We start from the raw sequence: 24,861 nt of genomic DNA, 5'->3' as shown, positions 1-24,861 counted from the left end.
ATTTGGAGGTAATACATGCAATGCTATGTCTGGATATGTCATATTTCTTCTATAATCAGATTTGACAAAAATCACTGCTGCACTTTATTTGCTCTGAATGTTTACAGCAGTATTTAAAATATCGCCTAATGTGGACGGTATTTCAAAATGACAACATGTCTGATGTGTCAAATGTCTGTCCAGTGTCTGTATCTATTAAACAAGGTGTCGGTTGTGCTGAGTTAAAATGAAAGGGAGAGCAAGCAAACCTGGATGAACAAGTCTACTAAATCTGCCTGGAAACCATCTGAAAACACTTACTAAGACCATTCATTCTACTTTCTGCTCTCCGATATGAAGCTATATCCTCTAAACGTGTGTGATTGGAGCCTCAATTAACTAAAACACGGTCTGTTCTGAAGTGTTTAGCCTGCTAGCTTTCAGTTCCAAAAGCCTAAATAGCAGTCTACAGGCCCAAACAAGACACAAGTTTTTACTGTCAACATTAGGTATTCCGTACACCATTTTCCATGGATATTACGGAATATATAGTCTGTACGGATTGGTTGAGCTATAAAATCAATGCATTTTGATTGGTTAATTTTGGACCCAGTTTTAAAGAAGATTTAAAAAAAACAGTCGTCTGTAAAATCAGAATGGAGCAAAGCAAAGCCTAGCAAATAGCAAGCAAAGCCTAGCTTAGCGAGTGGGCTACAGAACCAACACCACAGGAAAAACTTTCATTTCAGCTTTCTGTCCTTCCAACACAAGTTGCTCAGTCAGAGTCATTCTTGTCTAAACCCTAAGTGGGGTTTATGTCAGCTAGACATGCAGGTTGTGCACAGTTTTCACTTAGTCTGTGATCCTGTAAGCAAACTGAACTTTTATATTTGATTATTTTGAGGTTTCAAAATAACGCAGGATGAGATTGTACGACGTAAATCTAGAACCATCTGTGCCACTTTCGCAGCTTACACTACTCCTCATCCTTAATTATACCATATATCGCTGTGATATTTTGAGATGGCATGGCGGTATGAGAAGCGTAGATACCACCCAACCCTAGTGTCCAGAGAAGTGGCACTATTTTCTCTGCCTTTTTTAATCTGGTTTACAGTACAGACGACAGCTCACAGATCCCACATATTATAGCTCAGTTTTAACCCTTTAACTTTAACACTCTAATCCTTTCTGAGTCTTACTGGATAGTGTTGCTGTCCTCTCTTTGTGTCCTCTTGGTGTGATGTGCTGTTAGCAGTAGCTGGTTAGCTTTTAGCCTTGCCTCCACGCGCTTACACCCAGCGCAAGACGCGTCGCAATACTCATTGCTATTGTCATTTAAATAGCAACAGTGTTTGCGAATATATCTGCACCGGTGACCTCGAAAACACAGTTGCACCACTGACTGAAAACAACCTAGGCATACGTCAGTCAGACGTTCATTGCTATCTTGGCAGTGAATTGTCAACACAGGCACGTGCCGAATGCTATGTGCCATTGGAATAGCAATCGACCAAAGTCAGGCCGCACCTGCCTCTTAAAGGGAATAGCAAGTGACATGCAGATTGGTTTATTACACATTACGCCCAAAACACACCCATGATTAATTAAGAGACATAGTGTTTCGAGCCGCACAATGCAGACTTTTCCCGTCGTTGCGATAGCAAAGACACACTGACACGTCCTAAATCAAGCTGCACGGTGCGCGATTTACGACCCCTTTAACAGGGCAGCAGTGATTTTTGATGTAATTGATATATATATATTTGGTTTAAATGTATCTTTAATTGCAGAGAGATTAACGTTCATTTAGGTTGGACCCATTTTAAGACGATAAAGATGCCAAGCAGACTGTAAAGACTGGCTGAATTTGGGTAATGGCCTCACATCTTAGCCATAAAAGCAAAACACGAAAGGACAGCTGTGACGTTCAGATGGTGATAAGGTTTTGTTGTGATTGGTGATCTAAACTTAAAAAAGGGGAAGGTGATTATGGTAAGGAGTAAAGCGAAGCAGATTATGGAGCAGTGCCCCATCCATGAACGCTTGAACTCCCACCTGAACCAATCCACTGGACAGCAGTCTGGGGGAGAGACGGGGAATCAGCTTTTTATTAGTTACACTTAGTTTGGCAACACACCATGTTCCGCAGAAGTTTCAAGAGTGAAATATTGTGAAACATTTTAACATCCTCGATTAAAGAGGAGCAAGGGTATATTCTGAGTGTGTGTGTGTGAGAGTGTGAATGTTTTGGGAAGTGTTTGGTATTAGTTTATTTCAGTACAATTTATATGACACATAAAACAAATTAATGTTTGAGTTGTGACAGTGCTTATGGCAGTTTTATGAGTGGTTATACTATTGGTGGAAAAGTAATTCAGATGACTGCAATCTCTCGGGCAGCTTTAGTCATACAGTCTGTGGTGTTTTTTAACATTACAGAAAAAAACCTGCCAAGGACCCCTGCAGCATGTAGGATTTTGTAGATTTTGTATGTACTGTACGTGTAGAACTGTGCAAAAGTCTGTAGGCTGAGAAATGCTTTGTGAAGCTATATCTGGGCCGGATTTATAAAAGTTCTTTTTAAGAATTTTTTTGTTTTTTTATTTATGCTTACTTACATACTTACATACATAATTCAGACATAAAAGATCATGTGTTTTTCTTCCAAAAATCTTTTGAATAAAAAAGATATATATCTTAGCTTTATACTTAAAATAATAGTTAAGCTAAAGTGTTCTTTTTTTTCTTAAGTTTTCCCTTTAAATTTGTAGCCTTACAGTAGCCTCACACTCTTCTTACACTGTAAGAGTTCAAAAGGTCAGCCTTTAGAATGATCATTCTAGATATCAATAGTTTAACTATGCTTAATGTGCAACTTGAAGATTGTTCCGTCAGTTTCTACATAAGAGAAATAATGGCTTTCTAATGTCAAGCCACAGTTACTTTTCAAATTTTTGGTTGGCTGTTTCCTCCACCATGATTTCAAGCTCTTCTTTACTGAAATGTTTTGAACACTTAGTTTGATTCGAGCTTTGTTTCAAATGACTACATGAGAAAGTAATGAAGAGTATCTTAAGAAAATCCTATGGAGGTTTCTTTTCTAAGAAAAACTTAAGAAGGATCTTAAGATAAACACTGAAAAGTTCATATGAATTGGCCTTATTCACCAGTCATTCTTAAGAAAAAAAAACATTTCTTCTTAAAACCCACTTAAAGAAGCTTCTGACAGTCACCATTTTCTTATTAGGGATTTGTTCAATTTACAAGGGCAATGAAATCCATCATCATAAGAGCATAGTTGTGAACAGTTACAGTTACAGTTACTGGCATAGACATAGAGTTTTTTTAACATAGCCTTTTATGAAGCATTTTCTTGTCCATTATTCAGTTAAATGATTGAGTAAAAGGGAGGAAAAGCATAATTTTAAATGTCAGTAAACGAGAGACCATAAGTTACAGTAGAAACAGTTACATTACATTAGATAAATACATCTTCTAAAACAGAAAATACATTATTTCCCTTATGTAGAGACTTCCACATACTTATATATCTACATTTAATGTAGTGTAATTAGACATGGATTCTTGTAATTCTGCTTTTTTTTAACTGATCATAGGATCATTATAAAGGTCTCCTTTCTGATTTTGTACCAGTCTACAAGTGTGAGGATATCATAGGGTTATGGAAATATTTAAAAACATATTTCTTAAGAATATCAACTGTTTTTAGGAGTTTTTGTACAGGAAAAAATAAGAAAAAAGTGAGAAGATCCATAAAAGAGGATTTTTGAAGAATAACAAGCAGTGGGCTAAGAAAACAAATACATCTAAGAAGAATTTCTTCCTTTACTCCTTAAACAACCTATAGACCACCAGCGGATCGGAAGTGTTATAACAAACTTCTATTACCAAAGAAAAGCCCAACCCAATTTGTTTAGAAGTCCCTGTAGTTACTGAATAATACACTTTAGTGTGTAATAAGCTATTCTGTATTAAGGGGTTAAGGCACTTTTGTGAATTTGGCCCTGGTTTATGTAATCAATCCTCTATTAAAGTAAATCAGCTGCTGGTGGAGATATATAAATCCATATAGTGTCTGGAGATGTCACAACTATTTTTGATTTTGATTGCACTACACTTTTGCAGAGTACTGTATTGGCACTGTCTTGAGAGAGAGAGAGAGAGAGAGAGAGAGAGAAATGCAGAGTATGTGTAAGAGCATGTATGTCTGTGTGTGCTGAATGCTTTAAGCCCCCCTCACAGTCGTTGTGCATTGCCAGTGACGTGTAACTATGGAAATGGCGGTTGCCAGCACACATGTGATGACACTGAGGTGGGACCTGTGTGCGGCTGTCACCAGAAATATGCCCTCCACTCCGACAGCAAGACCTGCATTGGTAAGTTTCACACATACATGCATGCATGCACACATAACACACATTTGAGGTAGTAACCTGCCATGTCGTGTGCGTAGCCCAGAGTAGTGTCAGCAAACACCATAAAACTCCAGACACTACACACACACTCTCTCAAGCTGTGAAAAAGAGAGAGAGAGAGAGAGAGAGAGAGAGAGAGAGCTAGAGATGGAGAGAGCTTTGAGCCATAGCACAGCTTTGAGCTCGGAACAGTTTCAATAAACAGTGTAGTTCATTTGTCAGCGTGAGTTTTTGTGGGTCAGCCGAACTGTCTGTATTATAGGCAGTCAGAGGGGCCTGCAGCAGAAGAGTGTGTTGTGGTGGATGGGGGTGTAAGAGGCCCAGCCACAGTAAGAGGCCTCATAGCTGGGATGCAAAACTCTAACCTAGGAATCATCCTTGGCCTGTCTGCTTAGGGGACCATGATGGCTTGCTCTCGCAGCTTGAAGCTAATGTAATAACAGATCGGCCCATTCGTTTTCACACTGAGACTAGAGACACTCTGCTAATTTAGTCATTTGTCTTGTCCTTTATTTCACTCATGCCCCTCTGAACTCGCCCTCTCTCTCGGTATCTCTCTCTGAATGTCATAGCAATTTTGGGCTTTCAGTGATTTCTTTGAACTGTTTTTTTTTCTAGGGAAGAATTAGTTTACGACACACTTCTTTTATAGGAAGTCTTTTGGATTTTTTTTTTTTTTTGGGAGGGGGGGGGGTCCTGAACTCAGCAGCAGTCAACATTATCCACACAGGGTCCAAAATATACATACTACGGAGCCCTGCCATAAATACAACTAATTTTATTTATAAAATTCCACATAAATACAACTAAGCCATAGACACAACATAGAATCACATTCCCACCCTTTACTTAGTTATGGCCATGACTTTTTAAGACATGGGAACAAGAAAATTAAGTGGTGGCCAGGACTTAAAAATTAGGTCATGACCATGACCTAGTAAGATGTCGGAACAAGATCACGTCATTACTAAGTTGTAGTCACTGTATCAATTCATACAGTTCCACCAGCAGCTCACCTGATTTAATTTCATAAGAATTGCTTTGTTTTCTTGACCTCATGCATACTAAGTTGTGGCCACCACTTAATTATCTTGTTCCCACAGCTTACTAAGACATGGCAGTTTTATTTATATGGGATGTCACCACTGGGACTCAAAGCATTCATTGTTTAATGCTGAACATTCTGAAATGTCTTTTACCTTGCCATGGTCTCTTAACTTCCTGTCAGTGATCATGATTGACTACAGCTGGTAGCTGTAGTCAGGTAGAGTTTGTTTGACAGCACTCATTGGATCATAAGTCATGATCATGAGTTTCTCTAATAGCCATCTCATATAAGATCCTCATATACAAGTTCATACATACAAGTTTTTGGGAGGTGTAGTCACTTTGCAGTGGTCTGAAAAAAGACCTGAACTGTCACCCATATCTGAGAGGAAATTGGTTCGGATGATCTGGAGCAACCCAAGGTCCACCAAGGCGCAGGTTACAGTCTGCCAAAGCCTTCGCCTTCGTTTGCAGTGGTGTCGTAAACAAGAAACCTGGACTACAAGGGGCTTGAACCACATCTGCTCAGCGATATGTGCAGGACATCCAGTGGCCACATGCAATGCCTCTCATGGCAGGCCTTCCAACTGGCACTTTTCAGCAGGATAATGCTCGCCCACCTGCAGCAAGGGTTTCCCAGGAATATCTCCAACAGGTTGCAGCACTACCTGTGCAGGATCTACAGACACAGCTGCACCATCTGTGGGCAAATGTGCCGCAGACAAAACCTGTTGGCCTCCATGGCCAACCATATCCTACCTTCTATCCAGGCTAGAGGCTGCCCAACAGGGTACTAGAGCTTCCTTTCAATTGTATGGTTTTCCCCAATAAACTTAAATACTTTCGCTCATACAGGCACACATAGAAAGCTTCATTTGATTCCAACTACTCCAACTACTTGGTGTGTTATTTGTTGTATTGTTTTTGTGTCAATGAGTGTATGTAGGCTTCCATTTTCATTCCAATCCATTTAATTGAACCAATTCTGCCAAAAAGAGTGGTCAAATATTCAATATTCATCCTTGTTGATGGCCACCTAAAGCACCTGGTCAGTGTGCAACTTGCTAAAGGATATTTAACTGCATATTAGGTTTGCTGTATGTATACATTTGACCCTGCATGTATAAATCTGAGCCTGTGTTGATTTCAGAAAACCAGCAAAAATGAAACCTGATGTATGTTGTAGCCTCATTCTGCCCCCAGAAAATGAACAGTTCAAAGAAATCGCTGGAAGCCCAATATTGCCATATTTGTTTCTCTCTCTCTCTCTCTCTCTCTCTCTATATATATATATATATATATATAAATGAAGACATTAATATTCTCTTGCTCCAGCCATTTCCCTGGCCCGAGGAGGAGGGAGAGAAATAGAAAGACAAAAAAAGAAAGAAAGAAAGATTGAGTTTGGGTGTTAGGCAGAAAGGAGGTATGTGTGCACACTGGGTCGGGGAAGATGTGCTGCGTGATGGAAACTTCATCAATGAAAGCCTTGAGCGCAAAACACATTCATCATCCTCATAATGGTGGAAAAGGCAGCCATCCGGCCCATGGAGCAGTGCCATATTCACAGAAATGGGAAAACTTTATACGCAGTGTGGGTACAGCCATATTTGCGTGCGATACCTCAGAAAAGAAGAGGAAAGGGTTTTTTTGTGTCTCTTTTTTTAGCGCATTTCAGAAAACAAATGGACTGCTGCAGGTAAGTTTTTTCTTTACGCTTATTTTTCTTAGCTTGTGTCTCCAGGCCGTGTTTGGTTTGGAGGGCAGGAAGAGCCTCTTTTATTTTAAGACATCCTTATGCCAGCGGAGAGATCGAAGTAGAACCCTTCCAGAACATCTTGAGCAGAACATAGGGCTTCTTTTTTTTTTTTTGTCTTGGCGTAGGGTTAGACGATCCCTTGTGTCCCTACTGTCTCATCATCGAGCATTCATGAGACAGAATTGCAAAATCCGAGGCCAGCTACACCCCGATACCTCTATCCAGAGTTTCTTCTTGTGCCTGTGTGAGTTTTTTACACCCCGAGTTTATCATTTAAAGCAACCATTTATCATCACATGCGGTGGTGCAAGTGTAAAATGTTCCACAGAGAGAGAGAGAGAGAGAGAGAGAGAGAGAGAGAGAGAGAGAGAGTATGTATCTGCATGTGAGACGGATTATTATGCCTCTTCTGTTAGCAGCAGTCCTGGATCCTAAATGCCTGGCTGTTGGGTTGTTGCGCTGCGGACTGTCTGGAATAATGTACTCAATAGCTGGCAGCCTTGTTTAGCTGGGCTCACATGAGCCTGCGACTTAGCCCAGTGCCCCGGGGCGTTTTTGGACACGTCGGCATTGTTGTGAAGGGTCATCAGTCATGTCGGTGCTGGCCTCACAGGATCAACATGTTCACAGGCAGGAAGCACATTTAGTCACTACATGTTACATATCCCTTACCTTGTATACGGCACCACAGCGGGACCAGACAAATCCCCTTAGTCAGGCCAAAATGTCTGCTCAGTGCCAAGCTGGAAAGAACTCAAGGACTAGATTTGGGTGCTACACTTTTAACAATAAAGGTGCTACAAGTGATGCCATTGAAGAGTCACTATTAATTCCATACAAAAGCATGTTTGAAATAGAGGTGTGTGAGCATGAAGAACCTTCACTTAATGTAGAGGTTCTTTACCAATTTATAGATTCTTCACACTCAGATCTATATTATAAATATAATTCTTTATGGAACCAAAAGCAGTTCTTCTGTGGCATCTTGGACCTTTTAAATGTTTAAGGAATCTTCACTTGATGTAAAGGATCATTTGCCAAATTATAGGTTTCTCACATGAGCACATCAGTATTGACAACATGGTTCTTAATGGAACTAAAAGTGGTTCTTCTATGGCATATGTGAGTGTGAAGATCCTTCTAAAGGTTTAAGGAACCTGTCCTTGATGTAAAGATTTTTTTTTGTTTAATTTAAAGGTTCTTCACATTCACACATCTCTATGAAACATCCCCAGGTTCGTCCATGGCATCTGTAAGTGTGAAGAACCTTTTAAGATTGAAGGAATCTTCACTTGATGTAAAGGTTCTTTGCGAGTTTAATGATTCTTCACACTCACACAGCTCTTTCTTCAAAATGGCTCTGTGTGGAACTGTAAATGGTTCTTCTACTGTACATGAGAGTGTGAAGAACCTTTTAAATATTGAAAGAACTTTCACTTGATGTCAAGGTTCATCACACTCACACGTCTCTATTGCAAACATGGTTCTTTATGGAACCAAAAGTAGGCCGTCTATGGTATCCGTGATTGTGATTAACCTTCTATGGTTCAAGGAATCGTAACTTGATGTAAAGGATCTTTACAAATGTTAAGGTTCTTCACACTCACACATCTCTATTGCAAACATTTTTTATGGAACTGAAAGTGTTTCTGCTGTGGCATCTGTGGGTGTGAAGACTCATCTAGGGTTCAAGGAACCTTTCCTTGGTTCTTTACCAATTTAAAGGTTCTTGACACACACACATCTCAATTACACATGTATTTGCTTCTTTGTGGAACCAAAAGTGTGGCGTTGCTCAAAGAACTCTTGTAAAAAAGCACCTTTATTTTTAAGAGTATAATTTGTACAGGAGCTACCTTCGATTCAATTCCGCCGTTCGCCGGCACATTTACTCCATAGGAAGAGGGAACGTCAATTCCGTGGCTAATCTTCCTGCTGATCTTTTGAATGGTGTCTTCTTTACCACTGATGTATTGTGACTTGTGCATCACCACAGTATTCCTTGGTTCTAGCACACATGAGAACTCTTCCCAAACGCAATAAACTCCTGAACATGTGTGTGTTTGTGTGTGATCCTTCCTGCTGATTATCCTACACTGGAATTGTGCCTCTGCCTGGCCATGCAGAGCCCAGTGGAGACTCCTCTGTTCTCCCCTGTCCTGCCGCCTGCTGTCCTACTCACCACAGTCTTATTTGCAGCTTCCGAAGGAGCAGCCGAAGCAAACAGCCGCAGAGACCAGAAGAGGAGTGTAGAGACTGACCCTCCCCTCCCCATCTCTTTCTCCCTCTTTCTGTCTCTCTCCCTCTTCTCTCTGTCTGTCTCTCCGGACCCTCGTTGTGGTCTGTGTGCGTAGCTGTGCTGTGTGGGTCTAGTCTGTCCCTGTGTGTAGTGCTTCTTTAGAGCTCCCTTCTGCTAGTAGCTCGTTTCTCACAGGCTTCCTTGCTCTTCCTCTTTCTCCTGCCTCTCTGGTGAAAGTTACTGATTGCCTGTCTTGTCTGCAATTTTAAGGGTGACTGTAAGAAGTGTAGGCACACTTCTGCCAAAAAAAGGATAGTTCCAAGAAAGTAACGAGCAACAAATAAATATGATAAATAAAGATGACGAGCATCTCAATTGCAGCCTTCATCAATGTAGTGTCCCCAAAACCAAACAGAAAAGTATGGGCCCCATGACCAACCCCTGCTGGCCCTCTCTGACTGAAAGCAGCTAGCCAATGGCCTGTCCTGATTCCTGACCTTTTATGACAAGCATGTGTATCCGTCCTGTCATTTTGCATCCTCCGTGGCTAAACGACACAAACAAAGGCCTCGACTCCGCCACCCACTCATCTGCCACCCCCTCTCCATGTAAACCGTCCCCTTGTCATTCCGAATGCATGTCCTCTATCACCTCAGTTTCTGAGCCCTCTGTTCACTTTCCCCCACCCCCCCTTCTCACTCTAACCTGCTCATGTGTCTGCGACCTCTCTTCTTTCTTTAACACCACAAAGCTGTCATTTGCCTGCATGAATATTTGTGTAAAGATCTTCTGTCTCCCTTTTGATTTTGTTATGTCTTCCCTTCTGTATTGGTATAAACATTAATAGTAACCACTGAGCTCTTTACAGTAGTGCATCCGTTTATACTTTATTCATTATAGAAGTAGCGTTTTAATTATTATTTTGGTCTTGTTCTTGGTTTTCTGTTATTATTTTGTGCTTTCTCCAACCCCTGATTTGCTGGTGTCCTTTGCAAGGACCTGTTAGAACCGGAACCCAGTTCCTTATGGACAGTCTTGGAGCCATTGTATTCCTTTTTCTTCTTCGACGCCCACAATCCTAGCCAAGGCCCGTACACACGCACACGCCCAAACATTCATTAGTGCGCGCCGCAGTTCCAGTCGGCTGAAGCGTCCTCCGAGCCATAAGCCCCACTGCCGCTTATAGTATGCAGCACAAGACTGGAGGCTGAACAGACTTTCAGGACCCATCTCCACCATGCTTTGAAGCAAAGCCCACTCCCTTTGTTGTGTTGATTGGCCAAGCTCCTGAACCGACCCTCCCCCCACCAGTCTTCCTCTGGTGTATCTGCATGCTCATTAATTAACCATCTACAGTAACCCACACAAGCCTGACCGTGACGACACCCCGCCCCTACCCCTCCTTCGGAACCTAGTTCCCTGCATTGACTTGATTGTCAAAGCCAAGTGTGATGTGTTCCATAGACAAACAGGCAACCAGCGCTGCCCCAGACTTTTGTCATCCATCTCTCCACGTTCTTCTCTCTGCATGCCCTTCCACCTCCAAACCCAGGTTCTTCTCATGGCCCCCGACCATGAGACAGCACTTCCGTTTCTTCCGTTTCTTCCATGTCATCCCCCCCTCCTCTGTTCCTCTATCACTCTATTAAAGGGTCCTCCTCCACAACGGTGTACATGCAGTGTCTAATAGACTCCCTGTAGTAGTCGGACCTCTCCTGTCATGCTGTCCTCTTTTGTCATCCTTCGATCATGCAGTTTGTCCTTGACATGTGTATCATTCCTCACCCCTCTTCCCCTCTCTGATGTTCTACTATCTCCTCCTCTACTTCTCCTCTCTGTCACTGCGGTAATTGAGTGGCTGTTTGATATGGAAGACTACAATGGCGACAACATCAAATGTCAATGTCAACATTTTCCCTGAAATCCCCTTCCTTCCTCAAAGTTCCTGCCCCAGTATGATTTTTTTTTTCGCGTGTAAGCCCCTCCTATGTCCCCCTCTATCATTGTTGATGATTTTTTTTTGCTGGGAGAGTTTGAGGTGGTCCTCTTATTGATCTATTCATTTTATTAACACTCTAACAGGGTTTATTGGCGCTTCTTCACAGCTTTTTTTTTTTTTTTTTGCTTTTTGGCTTTGGTTTGTGCTCAAATGCCAAGAGGGTCAGGCAGTCTGAGTCTGGGCTTTCCGAGCCGGGGGCGACTGTGAGCAGGTCAGCCTGTGCCTCATCAGTCTGTCCCAGTGCTCCTGGACAAACTGACGTGGGAATCAGTCTAGCCTGCTCTTCAGAGGTCTGCGAGCCGGGTGCCTGAGGCCAGGCGGCCTGCGGCAGGGCTGTCTGTGCGGGGCGATGGACATTGGGCTTCTAATTAACCTACTGCTCCCTGTTTGTCCTCTGTCACTTGTGTTTTAGAGAAAGATGAGGCTGCAATTGAGAGCTCTGAGTTCAATACCACGTCAGTAGCTGATGTGGACAAGCGGGTGAAACGGCGTCTACTTATGGGTAACTCCTTTCTTCCTCTTTCTATGTGTTGCCATGGCGCTTGTGCTTATTTCCCCTCTACCCTTTATTTTCTTTCTGTCCTTTTATTTGTTTTGTTTGAGTTGCTCTCCCCCCCCCTCTTTTTTCACCCTCCACCATCCTTGAAAGTTTCTGGTTGTTTCTGGTGTTTCTGTGTCTGACAAAGCGAGGGAATGGGTCCTCTAAACATGACAAGGTTTCTTCTAAACTTTCTCAAACCTACTCCCAACCATTCTCTATTCCCTATTATACGAACAGTACAGACATATATATATATATATATATATATATATATATATATATATATATATATATATATATAATCAAATTTGACAATTCCCATGCAATTCCCATTCCAGTGTATGAAATGAAAGAGTTTCTGGTAGACAAAAGACCAGAGATCTTTCTACTTTTTGCAGCGTTGTACAAAAGTAACCTTGATTCTCTTGGCTCTCAAGTTTGTTCAGTTTTATCCAGTCTTAGTAAATATTCAGATATTTTATTTTGAATCAGTTGAATATTAGGCAAAATGTCATCTACTGTCACCACCTAATGTACGCAACATTCCACAGTACATGCTTCAGTGACAGAGTGATGATATGCCACAGATTTGGTCATACTTTATCCAAATATTGAGGGTATGATGGCATATTTGGAAACTTCCTGTGTATAAAAAATTCGGATTTGTCTGAACACAGTATACTATATATCTCTGTATTCCTGGATTTTGCCGCAGTGTTTATTCATGTAGTGTTTATATATAGTCATACTGTTAGAACTACAAAGACATCCTGGTTTGCTGTTTATCAACCCTATATTGACTTAGGCCATGGTGCTACTGTAAAACCACATAACACAGACAGAGTTAAAGGGCCAAACTATTCAAATTTCGTTTGAACATTTTCTGAAAACTATAGCCACACCAGCCTATATAATGTATTGGAATTAAGACATGAACTGTGATGAACAAATGCAAGTATATGAGTTGCAGTTTATGCTTCTACTGCCTAGGATTTCATTTGCATGAATTACAAGACAATAAAACTGAGAATTCTGCCTATTCTTTGATAGAATAACCTTTTTCCCTGTGTCCCTACTCTCAAATTGTATATGGTGTTCCTTCAGTCAATGCTTTTGATCATGGTAATGCGATTTTAGGTTCATCATAAGTGGTTTGAAATAGAAAATTTGACCGTCAGGTAAAATCGGATTTTACTAAATCAAATGAAAACTAATCAATTAGAATCGGATTTCATCAAACGGAGGCCAACTGGATCAAACCAAATGAAATGATATCAAATCCAATCTGTCTTGTTTTAAGCGTGCTGTTTCTGACGTACAGGAACAGGAAGACAAAGTGTTTCTACCTCGCTCTTCTCTTCTTACTTACTATCTTTCTTCCTTTTTTTCTTTCTTTCTTTCCATAATATTACTTTATCACCTTTTCCCCCTATAGGAGAGAGAAGGACTGTCCAGTAACCAACCTTGTGCTTACCAAACGTTCCACAGCATTCTTTACCTTTAGGCCCCAGAGAGACAGATCCTTTCACTGGCCTTTCTTTTTTACTAATCTTCTTTTTTGATATCAAAGCAGGTATTGATTGAAGCTGGTGCTGAAGGTCACTCAGGGGAAGCACCAATTTGTCAATTTTTTTTTCAGTCTGTAGCAATCACATGATATTGAAGGTCCTACAGGTTTTAACTCCAACCCAAATATAGCACACCTCATTCAACCAATTAAGGGCTTCTGAAGGCAGTAATCAGTTGGATGTGGGGGGCTGGATTAGGGTTGGATCCAAACTTTGTGGGAAGGTAGCCCCACAGGACCAAGGTTGGAGACCTCTGGGTTAAGCAGTAGCTTACTAAATGAAGCTGCTTGTGTTTGCAAGTGATTCTCCAGCTGAAACATATTGTTTTATTACACTTCTTATAAGTTGTTTTCAGTTAATCGTGATATTTTAATTATGTATTTGCCTACTTTCTGGTAGGACCTCTTTGCTTTAATAGAGCACAACTTCCTCGACCGCAATTATGAAACTATGGCATCCTTTAACTTTATTTCACAAAAAAATAATAACTGTAACTGTAAAAATTTACACAGTAGGGTGCTTCTGTGTGTGTGTGAGTGTGTGTGGAGCAGTGCCTCAGGAGCATGTTAGATTTGACACTCAGTGTTTCCACTTCAGTTTGCCCTGCTGTCACAGCTGTGGCCAACAGCACCAGGATGCGACCATGCTGGCAAAATGAACTGGAGACTCAGCATCAGTGAAAAAGCCTTCTTTGCTCCAGTAGTATTCAAAAGCGTAGAAAGAGAGAGGGAGAAGGAGTGGAGAGGAGAGAGAGAGGAAAAGAGAAGTCTTTGGATCAGACCCTTGAACCCTGAAAAAGTTCCAAAGGCAGTTTTTTATCAAATGGCTTTATACAGTTACAATACAGTCCATTTCAAATTAGACAGACACTGTGGCCATTTAGTGTAGAAACTGCTAAGGGTTTGGGACATGAGTAATAAAACAGAGCTCTGACTTCTAACAAGAGCAGAACCCTTTATAACCCTTAATAACTCCCATATGAAGAGGTTTCATTTTAGAGAACATTTTTATCACATAAATAACCATGTATGCATTCAAATGGTTCTTTGAGTGCTCATTACTAGGAATCCCATGAAGAACCTGGGGAAACCATGATTTTATGTTTTTTAACAAAGTATCTATAACAGGTTTCCTTTAAGGAACAGGTTGAATGCCCCCCAGACCATCTATCTAGAACATCTATCTAGAACATTTCTTTTTTTGTTTTTTGTTTTTAACAAAGGAACCCTAAAGAACTTAGTAAAAACAGTGTCTATGAAAGGTTTGTACCTACAACAAATAGGTTTCCCTAAAGGAACAGGCTGAATGACCCCCAAGACCATCTATCTAGAACACCTATCTAGAACATTTCTTTTTTGTTTGTTTACAAAGGAACTCTAAAGAACTTAGTAAGACCAGTGTCTATGAAAGGCTTGTAGCTACAGCAAACAGGTTTCACTAAAGGAACAGGCTGAATAACCACCAATACCTTCAATCTAGAACTTAAACCTTTTTTCATATACCGTCAATCTAGAACATATCCTTTTTTTTTACTTTACTAAGGAACCCTTGAAGTACTTGAGAAGAACATTTTTAACAAAATGTATATGAAAGGCATGTTCCAACATTTAATACGTTTCTCCTAAGAAACAGTATCAATAACCACCAATGCCTTTAATCTAGAACGTATTCTTTTTTTTGCTTCATTAAGAAGCCCTGGAAGTACTTGGGGAGACTCTAATTTAATGTTTTTTTATGTCTATGAAAGACTTGCACTTGCAACCAATAGGTTTCTCTTAAGGAACGGGCTGAATAACCCCCAGAGCAGTCAATCTAGAACTTTTTTTTTACTTTACAAAGGAGCCCTAGAAGAACTTGGGAAGATGGAGCCACCAATGCCTTCAATCTAAAACTTATTTATTTTTTATTTTTTCTTTACAAAGGAACCCTAGAAGAACTCAGGGAGACAATGATTTCATGATTCTCTTAGGGAATGGGCTGAATAACCCCCAGCCTTTTTTTTTTTTACTTTACTAAGGACCCCTTGAAAAGCATGATTGGATGTTTATAACAAAATGTATATGAAAGGCTTGTGCTAGCATCTAATAGGTTTCCCTTAAGAAGGGAAGCAGGCTAAATAACCACCAAGACTTTCAGTTTAGAACCTTTGCCCTTAGAAGCTGTTTATCTCTGCCGGAGATGCAGGATGCTTTTTCTAGTAGCTTATTGAAACAAGCAAAATTGCCTATAACATTTACATGTATGGCACTCAGCTGATGCCTGCAAAAGTGAGTGAATGTAGTTTTAGAAGTCTTGTCCATGACCCTTATTAATGTAGCATGCTGCACTTGATTGTCCAGGGAATCAAACTCCAGTCTTCCAAAGAGAAAGATGGTGTGGTTCCACCTTCCCTTCCAGAATTAGTACACATTCTAAACTTTCAGTTAATACACTCTATGCCCAAAGGCTTGTGGACCCCCCTTCTAATGAATGCACTCAGCTACTATAAGCCTCTTAACGCAGCAAGGCTTATTACACACTAATGTGCATTATTCAGTAACTACAGGGTCTTCCGTAGAAACATGGAGCCAAATACTTAGTAATAGAAGCTTGTAATAACAGTTTTGGCCCTTCGGAAGACCTGTTTAAGGGGTTATGTTGCACCTGTTGCTGTTACAGATGTAGATATGTATTGCCAATAGAATAGGACTCTGAAGCAGAAAAACATGAACCTATTAGCAACATGTCTGCATTGAGCTGTGGAGCAGTGGAACTGTGTTTTTCAGAACACATGAAGCTCCATTCAGTACTTTTGGGACAAGTTGGGGTGGTAATCATCCAATGTCCTGACCTCACTAACACTATTGTCGCTTTATGCAATCAAATCCTCACAGCAGTGCCCCAAAATCTACAGTTACTTCACCAAAAGCAGGATCAACTCTTTTTTTAATAGACTTGATTTCACAGGAAACAATGAATGAGCAGGTGTCCCAATACTTTTGTCCAAATAGTGTAGCACATTTGTGTCAGTATACGAATAAATACGTGAATAAATAAATGATGAGTTGAAGAGGAAATATTGGTTTTGCTCACTTAAAGCTGTCAATCCATAATGTGAACTGTATAAAATAATAATAATAATAATAATAATAATAACACATTATGTAATTAAATAAGTAATTATGTAGAGTGATTTTATAAAAATCCAGCGAAATGGAATTAATAACTTTAATGTATGGACTATTAGGGGTTATGTTCGGACAGTCTTAACAGCACTGGCCCAGACGATGTCGCAGTTCAGTGCAGGTAGTATTGGTGAACACTACTGCATCTTTACCCTATATGAGTTATACATTCAAGGCACTTTACAGCCTTGCTGATCCTGTGCATGGACATGTAATGCGGAAAAAAATGTGGCCCCAGGGAAAAAGAGTACAAATAAGACTTTCAAAAAGTACTCACTTAGAAAAGGGAAATTTAAGGCATGTAAATAAACGGCCATGTGTGGGACATGTGGAGAGCTGGTGGAGAGCTGATGGCTGATGTGTTGACCTGAACATACCACATATCTCAGAGCAGCTACGTCTCAGGGACAACCTTTTTCCCAAAATCATTGTAGAGTTCAGTACATCTTCATGCTCTGAGGTGAAAGAGGATGATGATGGTCCTCCATCTCATTGTACTTGCTGTGTTTTTTTTTTTGCTCATTTTCCATGTCAGTTAACATCTGAGTCACTTCTACTTCAAGTGTTAGTTCTAGGTCAGCCTGTGAAGTGGATAGTTCTAGTGAATTTGTGACTGTGAGCCTTGCCAGGTTTTTACTGGCCCTTGGCCAAAAGGACCCCTCTCACACAAACAAGGCTGAGGAATCTTCATCTTTCACCACACAGTTATGAAACCCCACACATCCATCAGCCAGGAAGCACACCTTACTTTCTGAAGACATTTCTGCACTTTATCTTACTTCCTTTAGATTTGTCTGCTCTCATAATTACACTATATGGACACAAGTATTGGGACAACTCCTCATTCATTTGGTTGTCCCATAATCAAGGGTTTTACAAAACAGTTTATCCTGTATTTGTTGGGGTAACTCTCTCTGTCTCTGAGGATTTGATGGCATTCAGTGATTGTATTCATTGAAAAGAGTGTTAATGAGGTCAGGATGTTGAATGATCACCAACCCACCTTCATCTCCAACTGATCAACAGATCAACACTTGGGGGAGGGGGGCATTTATACCCCTCTAGCCCAACCCTGGCATTAGGCATGGTGACAATAGGTTCATGTGTATCTGCTCCAGAGAGTCCTATTCTACTGGCAGTACTTCTCTACAGGGACTAGAAGGGTGTCATTAGAAGGGTGTTCACAGACATTTTTGGATATTTGTATTTTTGCAGCTACATGTTACATCATTTATTTTTTACATTACATTTGTGATAGAGGCCTGTGAATGTCTTCACTGTGTGTGTGTGTGTGTGTGTGTGTGTTTGTGTATGTGTGAATTTGCCCTGTGAACAGTCAGACCCCTTAGGCTGTGTGGGTCCAGCTGTTACAGAGTGTGTGCATGTGTGCAGTAGAATGGCCTGTAGCATTAGCCGGTAATAACAGGGTCGTTGGCATAAATCATTTAGGTTTAGCTTCTACGGCCCTTTCAAACCAAACCGTCCGGCAGAACAGTCCTCCTCCTTCATTCTTCCTTTCCTCTTTTTACAGTTTTTAAATTCAGCCTGGCCTTTTTGCCTCAGTGTTGCTTTGTCTTTGGTCACACCTCACCACATTTTGTATGTGGATAATCAAACTGATAGTGCGACTCTTCATATGTCCAGTAGCCACGTAGTAGCCCAGTAGTAGAGTTTCACCTATTCTACACATGATATAATATACACTATATGTCCAGATATTTGTGGACACCCCCAAATGCATTCAGCTACTTTAAGTTGCACTTATTGCTAACAGCTTGTCTAGTCCCAGTGGAAAAATACTGCCAATAGAATAGGACTCTCTGGAGCAGATAAACATAAACCTATTGGCACCATGCCTAATGCCAGGCATTGGCTAGAGGTGTATAAACCCCCCCAGGATGCCCTCTCTGGAGCAGTGAAATGATGTAGAATGATGGATGCTGGATTGGGAATTAGGGGAATATGGTTGGGTGTTATCCTTCCAAGATCACTAATGCTATTATTGCAGAATCATGCAATTAGATACTCACAGAAAGGTTCCAAAATCTAGTAGAAAGTTAGAGATAGAGTAGAGATAGTTACTTCAACAAAAGCACTCTTTTTTAATACCTTGGGAAGAAACAATGAATGAGCAGGTGTCCCAATACTTTTGTCAAGATTTTATTTTTTATCAATCTCAAGCCTTCTTTCCTTATTTTGCATGGTATCACATTTCTTATGGGTCAGAAGCTACTTTAAATGATCTTATAAATGAAACACTCAGACTTGGGAGTCTCTAGGGCTTTCAAATTACACCAAAAATGAGCACATAGATGACATGAAGATTTGTGAGGTCTGCCTTAAGGACTAAATGATGAATCGTAATGCAGAATTCATTTATTTTCAAAGTTTTAAAAATGTAAAAAAAAATAAAATAATATTATTAACAGTGCAAAAGAACAGTGATACACAAGTTGCAGGGAATGCAGTAAATTTATGTATTAGTGCTCTGACTACAATAGCTGCGTTCCAAAGCCTAGACTGCACACAAATTAGAGCGGGTCCTTGGTGGGATTGTCCTATGAAGACTCCTGCTTAATAGCCTATTGGTCACACAGGTGGAACAGTCTAACCAGACTGCATGGTAATGTCATTAGAAAGGTCCAGCCTCTTGCAGTTGTGGCGCATAACCTGTGTGCTTTTTCATTTTCTTCACAGAAAAGAATTCTAATTATAAAAATGAACATTTTGAAACATTTTTAATCTCGGGGTCCCAGGTGGTCCCGTGGACTAAGGTGCTGTCACTACGATCAGAGGATCACTCGTTCGAATCCCAGTCATGTCACTAGTCATTGGCAGCCACGGCCCCCGTGATTGGCCTTGCTCTCTCCAGGGTGCTTCGTTGCGGTGCTGCCTGTCAGTGGCGTCTGCAGGCTGGTGTCTGCTCCATTTCCCTCCAGGTGCGCAGCATCGTTGCATCGTTGAAAAGTGAGTGGCGTCTGAGGGGGCGTGTGCTAGGCCGCCCTCACTGGTGTCAGGGGCATCGCGTGCAATGGGGGGAGATTACATACGGGTTGGGTAATTGGCAGTCAAAATTGGGTGAATGGGTGGGAAAAAGTTAAAAATATATATAAACACTTTTAATTTGCTCTGGAGGATTCAATTTCTGTACATGTACAATGTGGAACTGTGGGTAACGGGCTGAGAAAGGATACATCAATTGCGTCCTCGAAATCGCTCAGAACGTGAGCTGCACTTTTGGGGTGTATATGTATTAGATGCACCTATTAGATGTCGAGCTAGGCTTTATATGTGTCTTCTATGACGTAGCGGCCGAGAAAAGCCTAGGCTTTGGAAGGTAGCTAATGTCTAACGCTAGTACTAAAAATGTAACAATAGGCTGATGTTGCTACAAAATCGAAATGAAATGGACTGTACGTTACACTAACTGTCTTACCCATTTAATATGCACATAATTGGTTTATTAGAGACATTAGAGAAGTGGAAAAAAACTCAAACCCTCTCTGATTAGTTGCTCCGATGCTTTTGATAATGCATTTTAAGTTTGACAGTCTAATTTTTCACAGCTGTTCAATGTAGCCACTCTTCCACAGTCACCTGAGATCTGAGAGAGCAGATGGGTTCAGCATCCTTTGTGCCACAAAATACTCTGTTAACCATACTCTTGTTTAATGATTTATTTTCCCTGCAAAATTGTCTTCAGGTGAGAGTTCTGCCTGCTTGTTTGGCAAGTTTTCTTTTTTTTTATTCAGAAGATGAATTGTCATAATGACACTTTTTTCATTAGAGAAGTCATGTAATTCTGTATTGTACAGTTTTTCCTTAATTGTTTAAAAATAGTTTTATATGAACTAAAGCTGCCTAAATTATATTGTTTTGGAGTCCAAAAATCCACACTTGTCATGCTAAAACCCCATAACAGTGTCAGTCTGCAAAACAATCTGATGGATTGTATGCAAATGGCTATGAACTTCACACACGATTCAGGGTATAATTGTGATGCTGTTCAGTAATTCTGTCTTGCTTCCTTTAACCCTTTCGCAAGTTAGTTCTAGCTACCGGTAGTGGTCTTTCCAGAGTGAGTTCCTTTTCTTTAACTTTTGCACCTTTAAGGTGGAATGGACAAATTTCTGCATTTTAAGGATGCGCTGTATGTTGTAGGACAGCTAATTTGCCAACCAATTTGATGAATTGGTAGAATTAAAGCTGATTGTTGCATCGCTTTTGAAGCTAATCAGTCAGATCTCATGGGTGGAACTATACTTGTGAAAGGGTTAATTATAGTAATAAATAATAATAGGATTTGGGTTGCTTTGAGATAAGGTGTTGTTTTGCAGAATGAGAAAGCGTTTGGGGTTTGAGTCATGTGTTTCTCTGGTTCTGGCAATTGTACATAAGCAGTTGAGAGAAACTGTGATACATGGTTTGGGAGATGTCTTAAAAAATAACTTTATGTTTTAATAAATACTTTTTTCATGTTGTTTAATGTATGTGAGTTATAACCATAAACCTCATTTTATTTTATTTACTTCATCCGTTATGTCTGAAAGACAGTTACATGTGAATAATTTCCTGTTGTGTTCCCCAAGAAGAGGCCTTTAGTAGGCACCAGGCTGTGTTAATTCAATGTTACTTTTTTAATTAATAAAAAGAAGAATATCAGCATACATTCAGTTAAAATGTACAACAGAACATTACGTGAGTAAGGTCTGACACTTTACACAGATATACAGTACAAATGATCACTGTCATGCAGAAACCTTGTACCTCAATTTATCCATGTTTTGATGTTTTTGTTTATCTGACATTTTAGAGATGCAAAGTATTTGCATGACAGCACCTCATACTTGTAGCTTTTGCTGGTAGCTAGTAACTTTGGATGGCTCAAGCTGGTCTTTGATGGTCAGGGTGGTTGAAAACATACCCTATGCTGGTAAGCTAGCTGGTTAACCAGCTTTTGACCAATATAGGGTTGCATTTGATTTTGATTATGCTTGGTTATGCTGATTGTTGAGCTTGGTCGGGTTGATCATGCTTGTAGACCAGCTAAACCATCCAACTCCAGCAAATACATACCATATGCTGGTCCACTAGTTTAACCAGTCTAGCCAGGCTGTTTTAGGCTTTTTAGCAGGGTACCAACAAGTGGCTACACACGATTATTGCATTAATGATCCTTTTTATTAATGTAATTGAAGGTTTCCTCAGAACACAACTGCCTATTGACTAGGTTGTATGTAGCCAGCACTGTATGCAGCTTCTTATATGTAAGGTGTAAGACCATGCTTACTATCCTGTGATAAAGTGTAGCTGAATGTGTGCTGATGATGTGTTGCCGCCATACTTCCCCTGACTCCTCTGTGTTGTGTGTATGTATGCGTGTTTACCCAGAGACCTGCGCGGTGAACAATGGCGGATGTGACCGCACATGTAAAGACACAGCCACTGGGGTCCGCTGTAGCTGTCCTGTGGGCTTCACCTTACAACCTGATGGCAAGACATGCAAAGGTCAGTATCTGTGTGAGGCCAGCTGTGTGTGCCTGTATGCGTGTGTAGTGTGAATGTGTGGGTGCTCTACCTGTGTTTAAAACGTTGGGGAACATTCCAGCCTCCTTTCTCCTTCCATGAGCTTCTGGATGTCAGGGAGTAATTTTAGATTTCCTGTATTTAGACTAAGATTAAATTGCAGGCGTACTAGGAGATGGATTCTTTTGCTGGAGATGGTTAGGTAGCGCCGTGTGCCTGTGCGAGTGATCCTTCGCCAAGACCAACTCCATCCATGTCTGTGCGTCCTCTCGCGTGGAATGAGCCCCGTGGTGTTGTTGTTGTTGCTCAGGCCGCGAAGCGTTCCCCGCTTCCGTAATTCCAGCTCTGACGTCAATGGCCATGTTTTCAAAGTCAGGCTGCCGCTAAGTGATCTTGGCACAGAGTGATGGTGGGTTCTCTCTAAACAAACCCCACAGGAGACTGGGAGAGGAGCACGCTAGCTAACTACTGACTTATGCCACAGGTGTGTGTGTATGTGTGTGTGTGAGCCTGTTGATCTATGTGCTGGAGTCTGATTAAGCATATTTTACCATGGGTTGAAGATTCAGTGTAGATGGACTAATGATCAAAGGTCATTTCAGGCACTTTGCAGTGATTTCTTTTGTCCATGGCAGATCAGTTGCCATAGAGATGTGGCGTGGTCATGTGACTGGTTTTTGAAGCTGGGAGAGAGTATGTGGCACGTATGTGTGTAAAATAGTTGAGACAGGCCTGTCTACACCGCACAGCAAGACTCTTCAGAAAACCCAATAGTGTTTGATTAGTGAGGCTCACACACATCCACCACTCTATACATACACACACACACACACACACACACATACATCCTGAGGTACAAATACAGAGGCTAAGTGCATGGCTGTCTGTAATTTTTCCCAGCTTAGAGACAGATTAGGAGTGTAAGAGTTTAAGAGGAGGTGCTTTTGTGGTTTAGGATGTGTGTTGTGTGGTTTTGGTCGGGTGCAGGGCAGTGTGTGTGTGTGCGTGTGAGAGTGTGCATGTGTGAATACGAATGTGTGCACACTGGAAGATGGATGTCAGTCTGGTCCGGCTGCTCTCCGCCCTCATAATTAGGCCTGCCTCGGGGTCTGCCTCCATAAATACACTGTGATGTCTTTGATCTGCTGTGTGACACACCATCTATCTCACACACACGTTCATTCTCACAAAGGTCATCTATCAGAAGTGCTGCCGGCTGGTAAACTTTGTAAATACTTTGTAACAGCTATAACAATGGCACCAAATGAGGTTCTTAATCGAATTCACGTAGAAGGCGTATTCTGTAGAAAATTCTATACTGTGATAAGACTGAAAACAAATGTAATACAAGTTGCATTTGTGTTCTCTCTAGTGAGAGTAAACCAGAACACTGCCCACTGCTGTTCAGAAAGAGCTTCACTTAGAGTGACAGGCAAAGGGATAGGCCCCCTGAATAGTTAAGTGAGTTGAAGATCTGATCCCCAAAAGGCATAAAGTAAAAGATGACAAGACCTTTTGACATTTTAAGCAACAAAAAGTGTATTATTGATGTTTTGTACAATTGTATAGTAAGGAAATGAGCACCATGCCCCAACTTTTAACAAGGTTTGAGACCTTAATTAGCTTAATTATTACAGCTATGGCTTGTTCACACTGTATCATTAGGAAAGACCAAATTGCAAAGCTTTATAAACACTTGTAACGACTGGAAGTATGGTGTTAGGTGGGGGCTCTCGTGGAGAGGTGAATACTTAGCTCCATTAAGAGACACGCAGGGAACACGTCGTGCAGGGGTTTTAATGAGCAATGAGAGCACCTCGACTTCGCTTGTCACAACTTCCCAGACAACACCAGCTGGAAAACCCATGCTATACCCCAGCACAGTTCACCATACGTACACACTCTCCCACGTTTTCCTCCAAATTCTCCATGCACATGCGCACTGTATCCCACCTTAAAGTGACCGTTACACACTCAAAACCTATCCCAACCATCAGCAGCCATGAGCTACTCAAAGCAGCTGTCCAACAATTATTATTAAAATAATTGATACCCACAAAGCAGGAAAAGGCTATAAACAGATAGTAAAGCATTTTTAAGGTTTTTATAGATCATAATTCAATTAAGAAACAGGTCAAGTTCCTGTAGTTAACAGGAAAGGTACAGGTCAAGTTGAGGTTGGGAATACCAAGAAAACTGCTTGTAGGAAAGGTAAATTAAAACCCCAACTGCAAAAGACCTTCAGGAATATTTAGTAGACATCTGGAGTGATGGTGCACTGTTCTACTTTGCAGCAGTAGCTGCATAAATTCATTGAAGAGTCACCTGAATTACAAAGCTCTCAAAAAACAGGCTACCCATCTGTTACAATAATTAGGCAACGATCATGTTTTGGGCTTGTGTTGCAGCCAGTGGCACACAGAACATTTCACTGATCAGTTGAATGACAGATTTAGTTTAATACCAGCTAATTCTGGAAGCAAACATCACACCATCTATACAAAAGCTGAAAATGAAAAGTAGGTGGCAGGATTATGATCCTTAACACACCTCAAAATCCTCAATGAACTACCGTAAGAAGTACAAGCTGGAGGTTTTGC

At 40.9% G+C, this 24,861-nt stretch overlaps 1 protein-coding gene across 1 annotated transcript in view; it reads left to right on the top strand.

Annotated features, from left to right (window-relative positions):
* scube1 (signal peptide, CUB domain, EGF-like 1) overlaps nt 1–24,861 on the top strand; it is a 98,388-nt gene that overhangs the window by 46,861 nt on the left and 26,666 nt on the right. The window contains exons 6-8 of the mRNA XM_072672944.1: nt 4,263–4,379; nt 11,875–11,964; nt 22,127–22,243. Coding sequence (XP_072529045.1) covers nt 4,263–4,379; nt 11,875–11,964; nt 22,127–22,243 — 324 coding nt within the window. The remainder of the gene's footprint in view (nt 1–4,262; nt 4,380–11,874; nt 11,965–22,126; nt 22,244–24,861) is intronic.

Source organism: Salminus brasiliensis, chromosome 2 (genome assembly GCF_030463535.1).
Source record: "Salminus brasiliensis chromosome 2, fSalBra1.hap2, whole genome shotgun sequence".
In the NCBI taxonomy this organism is placed as follows: Eukaryota; Metazoa; Chordata; class Actinopteri; order Characiformes; family Bryconidae; genus Salminus; species Salminus brasiliensis.
The sequence above is the reverse complement of the archived record's forward strand: the minus strand, read 5'-3'. Positions and strand labels throughout refer to the sequence as shown.